Raw genomic sequence first — 14,918 nt, forward strand, 5'->3', positions numbered from 1 at the left:
CAGAACTCCGTGCGCGTCATGCTGTGATGTGACAGCCCACTCCTCCTCTAGGAAGCCCTTGCTCCCTTCCTCTCCTGGCAGGACGACCCCTCTTCACTAGCTGGCCCTCAACGTGAAGCACCACCAGGGCACACTTCCAAGATGCAACTCTCTTTTGTCAGATTCCTTCTTCTCACCTGCTAACCTACTCCCCATGGTGTTTTCTAAATCACATATTTAAATTATGAGCTGCAAGAGGAAAATGTGCAATTTTAGAAGAATGACTCTGAAGCCGATGAGGACTCCTCCTCAGAGCTTCCATCAGCAGCAGCGCAGAGCTCCAGGTAACTAGGACCGTCCGAGCTGCTTCTGCCCAACTTCCCTATTGTACATAGAAGAAACTGAGACCGGCCAGGGGGATGGGACAGGACTGTCCGCCGCAGCCTGTGCCAGCACCTCGTGCCCCTGCTCTGTTCTCTGCCCCTCATCTCTCTCATCCTGCCTGGGGCTCCTCTCCCACTGACCGTGGACACCTTAATCCGAGTTGGGATGTTTGTAGATTTGCCCTGGCTTCGGTCTATAAGGATGTCCACTACACACGTGGGGCGAGGTCGCGAGCTTGCAGAGTGATACTTGACTCCAATCTGCGGTTCACAGCCAACGGCGGGGTGAACGTTCATCACGCACCTAAGTGATTCACAGGCAAGCATCTAGATCAAATGTCGAATTTATAAACAATCTAAAAGATCAATAGCAGAGAAACCAAGAATGAATGAGGCTCGTGGGCAGCACACACTTCCTCCCAGGGTTCTCTGCAGTCCGGCAAACAAGCAGAGGGCAGCCGCGGGCAGCCCTCTGAGCACCAACCCTGTAAAGCATCTTCAGCAATCTTCAGGGCTCTCCCACTTTCATTCTCAAGCTGGGACAAGCAAGAATTAACTTTTTTCCTCATAAGCTTACATTTTAAAGGGCTAATTACAAAAACAGCTTATTCTACATCTCATTATGCCTGACTACAACTGACTGCTCCATTCTCACACAAAGGGGTGCGTTCTTACCCAGCACTGTAACCGGAGCTCACAGGGAGGAGCACTGGGCGATGCCAAACCTTACACGTGCACTCTCTGCTTCCTGGACTTACGTGACAGCGTATGAGCACCCCCACCCCTCTTAAGATTTATTACTTGAAAGGCAGGGGGACACACACACACAGAGAGAGAGAGAGAGAGAGAGAGAGGGAGGGAGGGAGGGAGGGAGGGAGGGATATTGATTTTTCATATGCCTTTTCTTTCCCCAAATGCCCACAAATAGCAGGCCAGGCTGAAGCCAGGAGCCAGGATTCCATTTGGGTCTCCCATGTGGATGCCAGGGCCCAAGCACTTGGACCATCACCATCTGCTGTCGTCCAGATATGCAATAGCAGGAAACTGGATAAGCAGCAGAAGAACTTGGACTTGAATCAGGCATTCTCACATGGGAATTGGCATCCCAAGCAGCAGCTTAAGCCACAGAGCCACAAAGCCCAACCCCAGGCAGTTCTTTTTGCTTTTCCTGTGTTTTCCATGTTCTCTGCACTGATCATTGTGTTTAAAATTGGGAATGTGGACCGGCGCCGCGGCTCACTGGGATAATCCTCCACCTTGCGGCGCCGGCACACCGGGTTCTAGTCCCGCTCGGGGCACCGGATTCTGTCCCGGTTGCCCCTCTTCCAGGCCAGCTCTCTGCTGTGGCCAGGGAGTGCAGTGGAGGATGGCCCAAGTGCTTGGGCCCTGCACCCCCTGGGAGACCAGGATAAGCACCTGGCTCCTGCCATCGGATCAGCATGGTGCGCCGGCCGCAGCGCGCCAGCCGCGGCGGCCATTGGAGGGTGAACCAATGGCAAAAGGAAGACCTTTCTCTCTCTCTCTCTCTCTCTCACTGTCCACTCTGCCTGTCAAAAAAAAAAAAAAAAATTGGGAATGTGCTGACGGGCTGGCACTGTGGTGCAGTGGGTTAACCTACCTCCTGCAGCACCAGCATCCACATGCCACCGGTTCAAGTCCCAGCTATTCTACTTCTAATTCAGCTCTCTGCTAACATGCCTGGGAAAGCAGGGGAGGATGGCACAATTGTTTGGGCCCCTGCATTAACATGGGAGATCCTGATGAAGTTCCTGATTCGTGGCTTTGGCCTGGTCCAGCCCTGGCCATTGTAGCCATTTGGGGAGCAAACCAGCAGATGGAAGCTCGCTCTCTGCTTCTCCCTCTTCTTCTTCTTTTTAATATTTATTTATTTTATTAAAGGCAGTTTCAGAGAGGCAGAGGCAGAGAGAGGTCTCCTATCTGTCGGTTCACTCCCCAGATGGCCACAACAGCCAGAGCTGTGCCGATCTGAAGCCAGGAGCTAGGAATGTCTTCTGGGTCTCCCACATGGGTGCTGGGGCCCAAGGACCTGGGCCATCTTCCACTGCCTTCCCAGGCCACAGCATAAAGCTGGATCAGAAGTAAGTAGAGGTCGGCGCCGTGGCTTAACAGGCTAATCCTCCGCCTTGAGGTGCCGGCACACCGGGTTCTAGTCCCAGTTGGGGTGCCGGATTCTATCCCGGTTGTCCCTCTTCCAGGCCAGCCCTCTGCTATGGCCCGGGAAGGCAGTGGAGGATGGCCCAAGTCCTTGGGCCCCGTACCCGCATGGGAGACCAGCGAGATGCGCTGGCCGCAGCAGCCACTGGAGGGTGAACCAATGGCAAAAAGGAAGACCTTCCTCTCTGTCTCTCTATCCACTCTGCCTGTCAAAAAAAAAAAAAAAAAAAAAAAAAATGTAGAGCAGTCAGGACTCGAACCAGCACCCACATGGAATGTTGGCACTGCAGATGGTGGCTCCACCTACTATGCCACAGTGCTGGCTCCCTCCCTCATCAACCGCCTTTCAAATAAATAAATAAATAAATAAATATTTATAAAAAGTGCACTGAGATGGTTTTTAAAGTAATTCTTTTTTCTCCTCACGATCAGATGAGATTTATCTTTTATTTATTTTATCTTTTATTTACAGAGAGAGGAGAGAAACAGAGAGAGAGAGAGATTTTCCACCCACTGGTTAACTCTCCAAATGGCTGCAAAGGGCGGGGCTGAGCTAGGAGCCCGGAGTTTCTTCCAGGACTCCTACATGGGTGCAGGGGCCCATGCAGTTGGGCCACCCTCCCCTGCTTTCCCAGGTGGATTGGCAGGGAAAGCGGATAAGAAGTGGAGCAGCTGGGACTTGAACTGGTGCTCATATGGGATGCCAGTGCTGCAGGCCGCAACTCAACCTGCTGCGCCACGCTGCTGGCCCCTGGTGTTGTCTTTAACAGCTCAAATCTTCCTTTTTTTTTTTTTTTTGACAGGCAGAGTGGACAGTGAGAGAGACACAGAGAGAAAGGACTTCCTTTACCATTGGTTCACCCTCCAATGGCCGCTGTGGCCGGTGCACCACGCTGATCCAAAACCAGGAGCCAGGTGCTTCTCCTGGTCTCCCATGTAAGTGCAGGGCCCAAGCACTTTGGCCATCGTCCACTGTACTCCCGGGCCACAGCAGAGAGCTGGACTAGAAGAGGAGTGACTGGGACAGAATCCGGCGCTCCGACTGGGACTAGAACCTGGTGTGTAGGCGCCGTAGGCGGAGGATTAGCCTATTGAGCCGTGGCGCCAGCCAGAATTCTTCAGGCTCAGTTCTCAGTCTCTCTTTCCTCCTTCCCTTGAACAGTTCACCCTCAAGTCCCACCTCAAACACACAAGAAATAAAACCACCACAGCTTGGGCTGGGTTCACAGTTGATGTATACTTTTGGATTTGGGGCACCTGTATAGCAGAACCAACTAGGTCAGGCTGCCTCTGAGGCACAGATCCTGGAGGCCTGAATGGGGGGCTGGGGCACAAGCCATCGAAGTAAGCTTCAAGCCTGCTTATGAGGCTCAACCCCTCAGCCTGCCTATCACTTTACCATTGTCTACTCAAAGCTGGAGCTGGTTCTCACTAATGGCTGTCCCTGCCCATGCACGTAGGGAGTACCCAGAAAAGCTCGCTAAATTAATGAGAAAGGATCTCGTCCCTGAAGTGACCATTCTTCTGAATGGCAATCGCAACCAAAGTGGACACCGATGCCAGGCTGGGTCACGCATTCCACTTTCAGATCAGACCTGCAACACCACTTCCCTCACGCTCCCATCTCCTGTCAACTCAGGGCTTTCCATTCTGTCTTCACACAGCATCAGATCAATGCACCCTTGGCACCTATCCAAGTGTTCAAGTACTAAGGCGCCTTCTTCATTCTGTGTCTTCCTACCGAGAACCAGGTCGCATCTGTTTGCTCACACCGCCGCATGCCAGTGCTCAGCGCAGTGCCCAGAATGTAGTGGAACTCAAGAGAGATGGTGAACAAAAGCTGACAAGGACCCTCCTTCTAAGCCACTAACGACGCAGTGGGGGCCTTTATTCATGCAGCAGGTGAGCACTGCTCTGTGTGGTGCTCCCAGGCGTTAGCGGTAGAAGAGGGATTTGGATCTCAGTCGGCAAACTCCCTGAGGGCAGGATCTTGTTCACTGTGACACTCAAAATGCCTGTCCTATGGGAAACAGGAAAATACGTGATGAATGGACACACAGTCCTCACTCTTGAAAAAGTCCAAGTTTCGTTTTCTTTCTTACTTACAAAAATAACATTCTAATTGAATTCAGGAAGCAAGGGAAGCTGTGGATTCCGCCTCAGGGCTCTGAATCACACCCACTGGTAGCCGACTCCCATCAGAAGGTTTTGAAAATGACAGTTCTGCATGCAGAGGTATTTTTGCCCTTGAAGATCAAATTTGAAATTCAATCCTTGTTCTGTTTAAATGTGGTTTTTGAAGGGACGAGGGGAGAAACCTTGAACTAGAGACAATGCAGAGACATTGGACAATTTGTTCTCTTAAAACATAAGCCAGGGCTGGGGCAGGCTGAAGCCAGGAGCCAGAAGCCCAAGCATCTGGACCACCTTCCGCTGGTTTCCCAGGCCATTAGCAGGGAGCTGGATCAGAAGTGGAACAGCTGGCAACTGAACCGGCACCTCTGTGGGCTGCTGATTTTGTAGTTGGTGGCTTAAGGCGCTTTGCCACAGCACTGGCCCTGATGATATATTTTCTTATAGGTAGTCTGAGGACTAGCACATTCAGCTTATGTTTAAAATAACAAGTTCCAGGGCCGGCGCCGTGGCTCAACAGGCTAATCCTCCACCTTGCGGCGCCGGCACCCCGGGTTCTAGTCCCGGTCGGGGCGCCGGTTTCTGTCCCGGTTGCTCCTCTTCCAGTCCAGCTCTCTGCTATGGCCCGGGAGTGCAGTGGAGGATGGCCCAAGTGCTTGGGCCCTGCACCCGCATGGGAGACCAGGAGAAGCACCTGGCTCCTGCCTTCGGATCAGCGCAGTGCGCCAGCCGCAGCACGTTGGCCGCGGCGGCCATTGGAGGGTGAACCAATGGCAAAGGAAGACCTTTCTCTCTGTCTCTCTCTCTCACTGTCCACTCTGCCTGTCAAAAAAAAAAAAAGTTCCAATGAAGTGATGGTTCAGAAATACCCTTAGGCAGGGCTCTCTACCAAAAGGGTTAAGTCTTCAAGATTGAAGTAGGAAACTCATTGTGCCATCTCTTATAACATAATTTATTCTTCTAAACAAGCCTCACATATCTGACTGGTTCTCAAGAAAAATCCCTATACAGACAGTATCCCTGTCATATTTCTTGAGCTGAAAATGTTAAAATATGGGCTTTTCATTTTCCCACCTCTGAAGACTACACTCGTCACGGCTGAGCGTGTGATAGGGCCGTGAAGCTCCCAGGACTGTCTGTGATCTCCTGGAAGAAAGGACATATCCGAGGTCACTGCCTCCTAAGGGGAAGAAACTCAATGGAAGGCTAATGAGCTGTGATGTACGACATTAAATTTTAGATGAAGAACAGAGGATCTAAACTTCTTAAGAAATAAGTTACTTTAGTCCCATAATAAGCTCCCTTTAAACAGAAAGAGAGAAGGGGAGAAGTAAAAGGCCTGGGAAAAGACAGAAGCAGAGAGCAGGAAGTACAGACAAGTACAGCATGAGACGCACGGAGGAAAGGAAGACCCACAGGCAGAGAACAAGACCTGCAGCAACACCCCACCTTGTGGCCGTTTCAGATACTACCACACCAAATTCACTTCCTGTTGCACTTCTACAATGAGAAGATGCAGTGGAATGGAGCAGAAAGCACTGGAAAAGTAAAGTCAGTAGGCCTGATTTCCAGCGGGCTCCTGTCACTGTCCAGCAAGTATCTGACTACCCTGGGCCTCAGATCCCACACTTTATTTTCCCTACACACTTTACGGGTTCTGTGAGGAAGAAAAAAGATGCCTGTAAAAACTGTACAAATACTGGAAATTACAGTCTCATGTTAAGTGTCACGAGGCAGCTATTCCTAGACTGGCACGTGAGGCACAGTACAGCCAATGCCCAGCTCAGGCGGAAAGCACAACTGGGCAAACCAAACCACGATTTAAAAACAATTAAAAAATTACAGAATAGGATTTCAATAGGTGCAGAGCCAAAGCTTCCCTGTACACCTGACACCAGAAAGTTCAAAAATGAGTTTCCATGCCATTCACCTATCATGAACCCTCTGATCTATGCCTAGAGGGGACTCCCAAACCATGGCTAACCACGTGCGCTATCTGTGTCGGCCAACGCATTCCCGCCCCACGCAGGCCACAGAATGCACGCAGGGCTATCAACGTGCTGCAGCAATGCTTCTTGGTTCTGAACTGGTGAGTTATCATCTTGCCAAAAATGTGCTTAAATGCTGTCTCATCTCCCTGCCAGAGGACAACAGAATTCTACACACCATGATCTCATTTGGCAGGAAAAACAAAACCATATTCTTTTATGTTCTGCTTAATCAGCAGGTGTTCCATTCTGTCAGTGAATTTTTAAAAAAATTCACTTTCTTCTCTGAAATTATATGTGAATAGGGGGAATCGTGAGAACTTCTCCAGGTCTGGAAGGAGTCGCAGTGCAAGCACACACTACATGTGCTGTGCAGACACACTGAAGGCGGCCTGTCAGCCTAACTCATGGACAGCACAGGCAAGAGAAAAAAACGTAAGAGACCTGCCATCTGGACCGTGGAGGCAAAACGTCCATGTACATTGTGGGAGTGTTACAGCCTAAGGAGAACCCAAAGGCTAAAATCTCTGGCTCCAGCTGTTTTAAGCCGTGCCCAAATCCATGTTAACTCTTCCCTGGAAAACAGAGCCTCAGCGAGCATATTTACTCGTCCACTCATTCAACCGCAGTATTTACACGTCAGACCTGTGCTTGGTGCCGAAGACTCAGAGTGAACAGAGTGACAGCCTTGTCTGTTGCAAAGCCCCTTCAGGGGGACAAAGACCGGGTAAGGAGCAGAGAACATGAAGGGTGGAAGGGCGCTGCCATCAGACACCATAACAAGGAAAGGCCTCCCTGGCACCCGAGCTGACACTGAAGCCATGCAGACAGCAGAACACCACGGGCATAGAATGCAGCCAGCAAAGGCCCAAGGGGTGAGCAGGCTTCACTTCTGAGAACAGCGAGGCCAGGACCCTGTGACACAGCGAGAGTCAGAGGAAAATGCAGTAGGAGATGAAATCAGGGAGGGTCCCACAGCCGAGCCTCGTAGGCCATGGACACGACTACTTAAACAAGGGAGACGAGACAGAAGAAAGGGAAGGAAAAGCCCACTGTGGCAAGAGCAGCTGATGACGACAGTTCGCCCAGGGTGTTGGTGACAAGGTGGTGCCCACAGGTGTATTTTGATGACAGTCTTGGATGTGGAGCATGAGAATGTACATCATGAGAGGAAGAGGGCCATAGGTGACAGCAAGGTTTCGGCCTAAGCAACCAGGTACCACACTGAGACGCTGACGTTAAGAAAGCAGCAGAGCTGGGGGGAGGGCAGGGAAAACACACACAGAAAAAGAGGCCACATTCTCTTGTGTGCTGGAACAGGTCCGTGGGCACAAGTGACTGGAGAACCTCAGAACTCACTGGCTCCTATGCGCTCTGTGAACGCATTCTCTTTCAACATATTACTGGGAAGTGTTTTGAGTCTGCCTGGAAAAATCAGAGAATAAACAATGATAGAAACAGCTATCATTTCCTGAACGCTTAATAATTACCAGACAGAAAGTGAAGCACGGAACATAATACTGTAGTTAACGCTCACACGTAAAAGCACTTAACCACATGGTACTTGGCACATGGCCAACTATTGTAAATTTCAGTCATACTGCTTATGAATTACATAACATTTCAATCTGAATGGAAACTTTAAAGATTAATTTTTTTTTTTTTTTTTTTAATTTTTGACAGGCAGAGTGGACAGTGAGAGAGAGAGAGAAAGGTCTTCCTTTTGCCGTTGGTTCACCCTCCAATGGCCGCCGCGGTAGCGCGCTGCGGCCGGCGCACCGCGCTGTTCCGATGGCAGGAGCCAGGTGCTTATCCTGGTCTCCCATGGGGTGCAGAGCCCAAACACTTGGGCCATCCTCCACTGCACTCCCTGGCCACAGCAGAGAGCTGGCCTGGAAGAGGGGCAACCGGGACAGGATCGGTGCTCCGACCGGGACTAGAACCCGGTGTGCCGGCGCTGCAAGGCGGAGAATTAGCCTGTTGAGCCACGGCGCCGGCCAGATTATTTTAATTTCTAGAAGTTTTTTTTTTTTTTTTTTTTTTTTTAAATCCTCCATTTATTTAACATTATGATTTTTGTTTCCCTGGCTAAATGGTGGTTTCTTTTTGTTGTTGTTTTTGTTTTGTTTTTTGTTTTTTTGACAGGCAGAGTGGATAGTGAGAAAGGTCTTCCTTTTTGCCGTTGGTTCACCCTCCAATGGCTGCTGCGGCCGGCTCATCGTGCTGGTCCGAAGCCAGGAGCCAGGTGCTTCTCCTGGTCTCCCATGGGGTGCAGGGCCCAAGGACTTGGGCCATCCTCCACTGCCTTCCCGGGCCATAGCAGAGAGCTGGCCTGGAAGAGGGGCAACCAGGATAGAATCCGGCGCCCTAACCGGGACTAGAACCTGGTGTGCCGGCGCCGCAAGGTGGAGAATTAGCCTATTAAGCCACAGCGCTGGCCTAAATGGTGGTTTTTACATTCCCCCTGTAACTGACAAGGTCTAGCTAAATGCAGACATGTTAGTCTCAGCTGTTTTTAAAGGCCCAAAGTCCTGCCTACTACCTGTGTGAGTGGTAAAATCCTAGAACTTACAAATGGTCCCCTGGGACACAGTCTTACCAGTTTACATCCATTTATCTTTGAGCTGCTGTTTTAGGCACCTGTCTATCTCTCTTATTTCAAGTTCATCCAAGTATTTAAACATTTCTTGGATTGTGTTTTTTTCTAGCATCTCTACTTGTTAAAAGAAACAGACCACCTGCCTCTGTACCTTCATAGTCATTGCACCTGCCACCTGGAACCCCCTCTCTCACTGTCCCCACCCACCCAGTCGCTACTGAGCCTTTGAGACCCAGCTCCACAGTAAGTCCTGCAGGACGCCTACCCGGCCCTCTGGGAGCAGTCAGTCCCTCCCAGGTCCTCTGTCCTTCCACCAGAAACCTCTCACCTCTGCGCATCACAGGGCAGGCCTCAGTCCAAATAGCACCTCCCACTCATACCACCACCAGGAAGACCCCCTGGGTTTCCCCCGTCACCACAGCCTGTACTTCTTCACAGTCCTTAGCACCAACATGAGAAGGTGAGCTCTTAAGGTCTTGGCCAGCTCCTCCCCCAGAGTGGTGCCTTGGCCCACAAACAGGCACACTGTGAAATGGTGGCATGAAGGCAAAGCACACACCAATGATCAAACGCCTGTCTGCCTTCCGGACCTGGCTCCTCCATGCCTCTGGTGCTTATCACAGTACTGGAGAGAGGACCACAGGACCGTGCTTGCTGAATGAAGACGTGACAGCACCCAGAACTCCATGTGCATGTGTGTGTACATGCACACATGTGGACGCAGTGGCCGGGGCAGTCATACGTTCAGCCTGACTGGTTCTGCACCCATAGAGTTGTTTAAGTCTCTGATAAAGAGCAAAACAAACAAACAAAAACAAAAAAAACAAGGCACGCCGACAGAGCTGTCCACATTGCAAAGGCGCGATCTATGTGTACTATGTCTGTCAGTCCCACGGCACCCTCAGCTGGAAGAGAGCGTTATTTTATGCGCCACCAAGAAGGATTAAACTGTGACAGGCCACGCGCTATAACCCGCGAGGCCTCACAACACACGGAAACAAAACCTGCGCGCCCTAGGGGTGGAGCAAGCGCGGTGTGCCAGCCATTGAGCTAACCTGCTGCTGGACTCCTCCTCCCCAGGGCCGGCCCAGCTCTGGGCCCTCCACCTGCCCCCTCCCTCACAGGACAGGACCCCTGTGTGGCCCCCCAGGGCGGGGCCAAGCCCCAAAGAGGGGAGCAACCGAGGGAGCAGATACCTAGGGCAGGGTAGTCTGAGTTAGTTCAGGCGGACACAGAAGCAGAAGCACAAGTCCAACCAATATCACTTTAAAGAAAGAGGAGGAAATTGAGTCTGAAACAGGGTAAGTAACTGAATTCTGATCCTTCTGAGTCCAAGCCCTGTTCTGTTTTGTGGACAGTGAGACTTACCCACGCCACTGGCGTGCATTTGCTGGTCCTAGTTCTCCTCCACGAAGTCAGGAGTCTCCACAAGAATCTGAGTGCAACTACTTTCACTGCTGTCCCCCCTTGCCTCTGTCCCCAAACTCTAAACTAAATGCCCTCAATTATTTTTTCTAGTTCTTTAAAAATACCACTTTATTAAAATATAAGCACAGGAAGATTCTGTATTTTTTTTTATTTACCTTAAAATGACTTCTACAAATCCTAAATGCATCTTAAGTGATGAAACTGAGAAGGCTTTCCTCACGTACTACTAGTTTTATTCCCAGGAATCTCTGATCGTAACTGCATATGTTTGAAGCTGAAGGACAGCACAGCAGACATCATCACAGACAAGTTTTGCCGCTAACTAACTGTATGACTAAGGGCAGCGGCCTCTTTGTGTTTTGGTTTGTCTTTAAAATGGCAAAACATACTTTTGTTAGAGTTCAGGGGGAATGGATGTGATGAGACTTGATTCACAGGAGATCATGCACAGCCCTCCCTCAATGTCAGTGTGGAACAAAGCAGTCTGAGGACACTCAATACCACATAAAACGACACAGTATTTGCATGTAACACACATATGGCCTTCTACATACTTTAAGTCATCTCTAGATTACTTGTGCTACCAAACACAGTGTACAAGCTATGTACACAGATGTTATACTGTATTGTCCAGGGTGTGAAAGAAAAAATGTGTATATATACTGAATACAGAACTAATTTTTTCTTCCTAAATATTTTCTGTCCATCATTGGTTGAATCTAAGGATGTGCAATCTACAGATACAGAGGACTGATGAAAGTGTTTTGGAAAAAGAAGATAAGAATTACACAGTATAAAAGAAAATGTTATCATTGCAAGTTAAGCATCTCTAATCTGAAAATACTAAACCTATAATTCTACAAAATCTGAAACTTTCTGCGCATCGACATGACGCCACGAGCTGAATAGTTCACCTCTGACTACGTGATGAGTCTCAGTTAAAATGCAGGGGCACTAAATTACTGCAGAAAAATCACCTGTTGACACTATGTACAAAATATATCAAAGTACACAGGACAAATAAGTGAATTTTGTGTTTCGAATTGGGTTCCACCCCCCAAACACCTCGGTATGTATATACAAATATTCCAAAACCTGAAACATGACCCCAAGCATCTCAGAGAAGGGATACTTCATGTGTATGATTACTTGCATATTACAAATATTAATAGTTTTATCAGGAATAACGTGACATTAGCTGAATAAAAGAAACCTAATAAATGCAAAAATTATTTTACCTTCATGTTGCAAGCCAATTCCATTAGTTTTTTTGCATTTTCTTCTGAGCGATATCTCTTAGGAAGCTGGACCCTGAAGAACTTCAAGGCACCTTCAAAGTCTGTCAACAGCAGATCATCCTTGGAAGTCTTAAGGAAAGTAAAAGAAGACAACCACCTAGAGAAACATGTTTGCTATGAAGACACCCAAGAAGCATTCTACCATCCCATCGTTTTCACTCTTTTGTCAGTCTTTGGTACACACCCACAGTCAGGGACAACACCAGAGGCGACTTAGGATAAGGCTAACACCAACACCAACATATCTCTGGTGAGGACCAGAAAATGACAGACAACTCAGCTTACAAATTAATGTGTACCTTTAATAATCCAAGGGCAACATTAAAAATAACACTGATTCCCTGAAAGAGAAAGACAAAAAAGAACATTTTCAGTCAGAGTAGAGTCAGAACATTGTGAGCTATCAGGAAATAAGTCCTGGTGGACTTTTCTTTATCTTGTCCTATATCACAGAACTGAATCTACTCAAGGTTCCCTCCAACTTGCCTTCTTTCATCTAACCCAAGCTGGAAATCGTGGGGGCTAAGGACAAATGAGGAAGGGTACTAACAGCTGTTGATCAAGTTAAACTGTTTTAAGTTTCTGGACTGCAGTTCCTATAACTAATGTTCTCCTAAGGGTCTTCTGAGATAATGAGTTGCATAGCGTATACAAATTATTTAGTATGCCACTTGGTCCCTGCTAACTACTTAACAGATGGTTAGTTGTAATAGTGGAAAAACAGGTACAATTTAAGGGTTTCCGATTAAAATTAAAAATTAGTCACATAAATTTTGGCATATGCAAATAATGGGATACCCGGCAGCAACGAAGAATGGAGGTGTATTTGGTGGTAACTGTTTCTTAGAATATTTCAAAGTAGGTGGCTGTCACAAATCCTTTATGGATTTTTGTACACTTTGAATATGGTCTAATTAATCAAAAAGAAGCACAGTATAGATGCCTATGTGGTTACAGGTGTTCAAATAGATGAAATAAAAAAGGAACAAACAGTATTTATAGCTAAATTACATTTTCAAGTATATACCTATATAATCATAATGTATATGATATAAGGAAAAGATCATATTCCATCTGGAAGACAAAGACACATATATTTGAACACAGACAGTGACTGAAAGAGTATACAACAAAGTATTAACTTGCAGACAGTAGGACTAGATACTTTTGAAGTTCTTCTTGCTTATATTTTCTGCAGTCTATAAGTATTATTTTTACAATAAGTCATTTTTTCCTTAAATATACAGAACAAAACTCAAAAGCATGTCCCATAAAAGAGTGTTATTTACTCCACTATCTTTTCTCTCTTTATTAATAAATTACCAGTATTCAGCAAATTCCTAATCAGCTTAAAAAATAATCTCCCTTGTAACTGGTGTGGTCATATAACTAAGTTTGGGCCAGTGAGAGGATATGATGGGTAGACCTTCCAGGAAGTCTGTTTTTAAAAAGAGAGGATGCACCCCCCCGTTGTTCCCTGCCATCCTGGCTTGAATTCAGAAATGATAGCTGCAGCTCTGCTCCCTATGAGGATAAGAACCATGCTTTAGGGAAGGGAGACTATGGCCAATCTGAGTTCTTATACACGGGGTTGGGGAAGGGCGCTGGCACTGGGGCCTAGCAGGTAAAGCCCCTGCCTGCAGTGCCAGCACTCCATATGGGCACTGGTTCGAGTCCTGGCTGCTCCACTTATGATCCAGCTCTCTGCTATGGCCTGGGAAAGCAGAAGAAATAGGTGCCAGGACTTGCATGGGAGACCCAGAAGAAGCTCCTGGCTCCTGGCTTCAGATCAGTGCAGCTCTGGCCATTGCGGCCAATTGGGGAGTGAACCAGTGGATGGAAGACCTCTCTCTCTCTCCTTCTCTTTGTGTAACTCTTTCAAATAAATATCTCTAAACAACAACAACAACAACAACAACAACAACAAAAATAAGAGAGAGAGAGAGAGAGAAAGAAAGAAAGAAAGAAGAAAAACAAACCTCTATTTTATTGACTTCTCTTGCTTTTCTTTGTATTTAATGTGTCGTTTCTTAGCAGAAGCACCTCTACCAAATGGGAACGGGGCAGGTATTGTGGCACAGTGGATAAAGCTGCTGCCAACAAGCATCCCATATGGCTGCTTTGCTTTCAATCCAGTTCCCTGCTAATGGCCTAGGAAAAGCAGTCCAAGTGGGCCCCTGCACCCCATGTGGGAGTCCCAGATGATGTTCCCAGTTCCTGACTTCAACTTGGCCCAGCTCTGGCTGTTACGGTCATCTGGGGAGTAAAACCAGCAGATGGAAGATCTTTCTGTCTCTCCCTCTCTCTGCATCACTCTTTCAAATAAATAAATCTTTAAAAAAAAAAAAAAAGGGATCAGTAGCTTTAACCCAATGAACAGTTACACAGGCCTGAACTGCTCAGCACTCAAATGCTCTGACAAGGCTGACACAGGAAGTGCATTGTAAACAAAAGCCAAAGTGCTGTGGCTGCAGATACATACCTCACATAAAAGCAGGTCAATGATGTGGAAGACCATGTAGAGAGGAAATTTTGCAGTGAAAAGGGTAAGAAACCACTGGGAGGCATACATGTGCGCTTCAAGGCTTATATCCAGGAAGTGGTTGTACAGGTCAGGAATGTATTCCTGAAATAGAAAACTAATTAGTTCTGGGCACAAATGCAGCTGGTCTAACTCCTACTCAGGAGGCTTATAAATTTGCCATGGATAAAAAAAAAAAAGTCACATACTTCTGTTGGCTAAAAATCTCTAACGTTCTCCAAAGAACATTTAGCATCTTGTATTATGCTGGTATTCAGGTCTCTTTCAGACCATACATTATCTCATAAGAAACAGGAATCCCCAAAATTTTGACAGGTATTTGGAAGCCAGTTTTTCCTTCAAGGTAGGAACTGTTTGAGAAAGTCTGTTTGCCTTTTCATGAGATTCCTAACA

The 14,918-nt window shown here is 47.7% G+C and overlaps 1 protein-coding gene across 4 annotated transcripts in view; it reads right to left on the reverse strand.

Annotated features, from left to right (window-relative positions):
• RABGAP1 (RAB GTPase activating protein 1) overlaps nucleotides 1-14,918 on the reverse strand; it is a 188,919-nt gene that overhangs the window by 14,227 nt on the left and 159,774 nt on the right. For all 4 annotated transcript variants that reach the window (XM_062207601.1, XM_062207597.1, XM_062207598.1 and 1 more), the window contains 3 exons: nucleotides 14,466-14,609; nucleotides 12,283-12,324; nucleotides 11,924-12,052 (listed from right to left, as the gene is read on the reverse strand). In XM_062207601.1, coding sequence (XP_062063585.1) covers nucleotides 11,924-12,052; nucleotides 12,283-12,324; nucleotides 14,466-14,609 — 315 coding nt within the window. The remainder of the gene's footprint in view (nucleotides 1-11,923; nucleotides 12,053-12,282; nucleotides 12,325-14,465; nucleotides 14,610-14,918) is intronic.

Source organism: Lepus europaeus, chromosome 12 (genome assembly GCF_033115175.1).
Source record: "Lepus europaeus isolate LE1 chromosome 12, mLepTim1.pri, whole genome shotgun sequence".
Lineage (NCBI taxonomy): Eukaryota > Metazoa > Chordata > Mammalia > Lagomorpha > Leporidae > Lepus > Lepus europaeus.